General features: G+C 58.3%; 2 protein-coding genes across 2 annotated transcripts in view; one reads left to right on the top strand and one right to left on the bottom strand.

Moving 5' to 3' along the window:
• SART3 (squamous cell carcinoma antigen recognized by T-cells 3) overlaps positions 1–1,226 on the bottom strand; it is a 21,602-nt gene extending 20,376 nt beyond the window's left edge. Inside the window, exon 1 of the mRNA XM_014962856.1 lies at positions 1,020–1,226. Within this exon, the coding sequence (XP_014818342.1) occupies positions 1,020–1,196 (177 nt within the window). The 5' untranslated portion in view covers positions 1,197–1,226. The remainder of the gene's footprint in view (positions 1–1,019) is intronic.
• Positions 1,227–1,714: 488 nt separating this feature from the next.
• ISCU (iron-sulfur cluster assembly enzyme) lies at positions 1,715–3,469 on the top strand. Its single transcript, XM_014962874.1, has 4 exons — positions 1,715–1,872; positions 1,974–2,087; positions 2,336–2,446; positions 3,303–3,469. Exons 1-4 carry the CDS (start codon positions 1,789–1,791, stop codon positions 3,450–3,452), a joined length of 459 nt encoding a protein of 152 aa, XP_014818360.1. The 5' UTR covers positions 1,715–1,788; the 3' UTR covers positions 3,453–3,469.
• The last annotated feature ends 34 nt before the right edge of the window (positions 3,470–3,503 follow it).

Genomic DNA, 3,503 nt, shown 5'->3' with positions numbered 1-3,503 from the left:
AGTTTCACTACTGAAACAACAGTGTTTTACATGCATGATGCAGAAGATGCTTCGTACCTTCATTAAGTGGAAAGAGTTCACTCATCTTCTGACGAGCTCTTCTGAGCTTTATCAACTCTCCCTCCTGGCGCAGCAGCTTTATCAGATCCAAGTGACAGTTATAGTCAAAAGCGTTGATGGAAAGCTTTAAAAAAAAAAAAAGTAATTTTTTTTTAAAAGCACTGTTGAGTGGCAGACATGAAAAAACCTGAGAACGTTTAGTAGAACAGAGTATCACACTATCTTTTGGGGCACACAAGTCTCCTCACGTGCCACACAGCCAAGACAACACTTCCCTTCCCGCACAGAGTTGCGCCAAACTTCAATATTGTTTGCAAGATGCTTTTTCACATCACAAGCAGACATTTATAAAAAAGACTTCCAAATTTAACAAAGCTTTAAAGTTAAGCTCTGAGCTTAGCCTACAGCTCTAAGCTCTAAAGGTTACTGCTCAGCAGCACAAACACCAGCACCAGGAATACAGCAACTACCAGCTGTGGAAACAGACCCAGAAGTGCAAAACGAAGAAATCCTTCTTCAGAGCCAAATATGTTTTAGTTTTTTTAATAAGAAAGGGCTCTCCTCTCGCCCTAAAAGCCTAGTTTCCATTTCAGGCTCTCAACATTCACGCTTAGACAGTTCCCAGCATCAAACCACAGGAGCAGACATGGATTTTTTCCCCGTTACCGCCACAGCAGGCAGTCACCCAAAGGAAACCCCCACGAAGGCCGGGTCTCGCCCCGCTCCGAGACTTCCCTGAGGCGAGGCCTCTGTTCTCCGGGACGAGCCTTCCTCACAGCCCCGGGACCGCTCCCGCGGGGCGCCCGAGGCGTCTCCTGCAGCACCAGGGGCGGACCACCGGCACCAGGCCCGGCCTCCAGGACGGCTTCCCCCTGGGCCAGGAGCCGTGACCAGCCGGAGACCGCGATATTACCCCACCATCCCCTTCCCACGCCGCCACCAGCCCTGGCGGGCCGCACCTGCTCCTCCAGCCGCTGGATCTCAGCCTCGTTCTCCTTCTCCTCATCTTCGCCATCACCAGACGAGTCCGAGTCGCCCTCGTCCTCTGAGTCGCCCCCCGACTCGGGGTCGCCCTCCGGCAGCCGCTTCTCTTCTTCTGCCGCCACCGCAGCCGCCTCGGCTCCCGCCGCCGCCATCTTATGCAGCTCCCTTCACGGCCAGCCGCGCTCCGCCGCCTGCCGGGGCTGCCCCGATCGCGCCTGTCCTGCTCTCGCGCGCTGCCGCCAGGCAAGCGCTGCGATGAGAGGGGCGAGACGCCTCCCACAGGATTCCCTGCTCGGCCGCCTACCGGGGCCGCGTTGCGGTGAAGGACAGCGGAACCGAAGCCCTTGTCTTCTCAGCCGAGGCGCCGGCGGCGCGGCGGACACCCCGGGACCTGGCGGCTAGGGGGCCTCCGAAGAGGACCGGAGCGCGGGCGGCGCTGCCCGCCCGCCATATTGAGTGTGGCCGCCGCGGCCCGCACAGGCGCCGGGTGCCGCGGTAAAAGCGGTGCCGCGATCGGAAACAGCGTTTATCGACCGTTTTTAGCGACAGGCGCGGGGTTGCCCGGTTCCCCCCCACACACACCTCCCGCCCCGCAGGCGACTTTCAGCCCTCGCCCCCTTCGCACGGCAGCCCCCGTTACAACGTGGGGCCTGAGGCAGCGCGAGGGCGGCGCGAGGGGTGGGGCCTCCCCGCCCGAGGCTATAAAAGGGCGGCGCGGGGTCGCCCGCCCCCGCCAGGCTCAAGATGGCGGCGCTGAGGGCGGCGGGGGCGGCGCTGCTGCGGCCCGGGCGCGGGGAGGCGGCGGCCAGGCTGGGCTACCATAAGAAGGTGAGGGGCGAGGGGCTGTGGAGAGGGGGAGAGGCAGGGCAGGGCAGGGGAGGGGTTAGGGGGACACGCGGTGGTTTTTGGTGACGCCGTGCCCTCGGCAGGTGGTGGATCACTACGAGAACCCGCGCAATGTCGGCTCCCTGGACCGTAACGCCAAGAACGTGGGCACCGGCCTGGTGGGTGCCCCGGCCTGCGGGGACGTCATGAAGCTGCAGGTGACCTTGGGGACCCGCTGGCACTGGGGGGAGGGATTCGCCTGAGATTCCTGCAAGGCCCAAACCCTTCCCCTTAGGGCTGCGGCGCGGCCTTTCCTCACACACCCCGGCCCTGAAGCGTCCCCTGGGGCCCGGGCAGGGCCTGTCCCGCTCCCCAGGGTGCGGTGGGAGCCAGGGCCGTGCCTGGGCTTCAGGGGGTGTCTCTGGGGGCACCTGGCACCCCTGAGGTGATACCGACGCTCTCGCAGGTGGAAGTGGACGAGAACGGGAGGATCGTGGATGCCCGTTTCAAAACCTTCGGCTGCGGGTCGGCGATCGCGTCCAGTTCTCTGGCGACGGAGTGGGTCAAAGGGAAAACGGTGAGAGTCCTCGGCAGGGTCGGAGGTGACGCTGCGGAAAGTCTTCAGAGCTTCAGACGTGCTTGTGTTCTCTGCTGGGAGCGTGGCAGAAAGGGTGACCTCGGAATCCCAGCGCTGGCTCAGTGCAGCGTGGGGGTTGTTTGTTTTGGTGGCCGGCCCAGGTGGCCAAACCAGGAGAGTGGTGCAGTAGATTAGAAAACAGCAACTGTCACCCTTGTTAGGGGCCTGATTTCTCGAGTGATAATTGCCTTTCTTAAGAACCTCCATTAATCTGCAGGGGAGTGCTTTGCGCAGAAAACAAAAACACACCGATCATGGGTTGTGAAGGAAAGCTTAGTTTTGGACAGTCTTTAGATTATTTATACTTTTTCTGCCACACAGGAAACACATTTCTATGTTATGATAAAGTTAAGCATAGAAACAGTCCCCAAAGCAGCGCTTGGTCTGTGACACTGATTCATTCCTGTCACTGCTCACTCTGAGACAATCCTTAATTCCAAAATCCTTCGCTACCCCTGGAAGCTGAGATGTTCTTCCGCGATACTGTTGGCTCTGCAGCACTGAAGCACTCTCAGAGCAAATGCCTTCATAGCCCGTGTTGTACCTCATGTGGACATTAAGAAAAATGTTCACACTGAAAGGGTTCTTAAACCTTGGAATGGGCTTCCCAGGGAAGAGGTGGAGGCACCATCCCTGGAGGGGTTTAAGACAGGTTGATGTAGTGCTTAGTGACATGGTTTAGTGATGGTTTTTATCCAAGTTAGGTTGATGGTGGGGCTCAGTGATCTTAAAGGCCCCTTCCAACCTTGACAATGGTACGATTCTGTGAGCAGTGACCCCACTAACTGTGTTTCAGGTTGACGAAGCGTTGAAAATCAAGAACACGGATATCGCTAAAGAGCTCTGCCTTCCGCCGGTCAAACTGCACTGCTCCAGTAAGTACAGGACCAAACGGGGAAAGCTCAAACACAAACACCAGTGGGAGAAGGGGAACTTCTGGGAATAGCGCAGATGCTTCTGAATGTTGTGTTCCAAGTGAACTTTCTGCACAAGGCAC

This window comes from Calidris pugnax, unplaced genomic scaffold (assembly GCF_001431845.1).
Source record: "Calidris pugnax isolate Ruff unplaced genomic scaffold, ASM143184v1 scaffold32, whole genome shotgun sequence".
NCBI lineage: Eukaryota > Metazoa > Chordata > Aves > Charadriiformes > Scolopacidae > Calidris > Calidris pugnax.
This window is presented reverse-complemented; position numbering and strand designations above follow the sequence as displayed.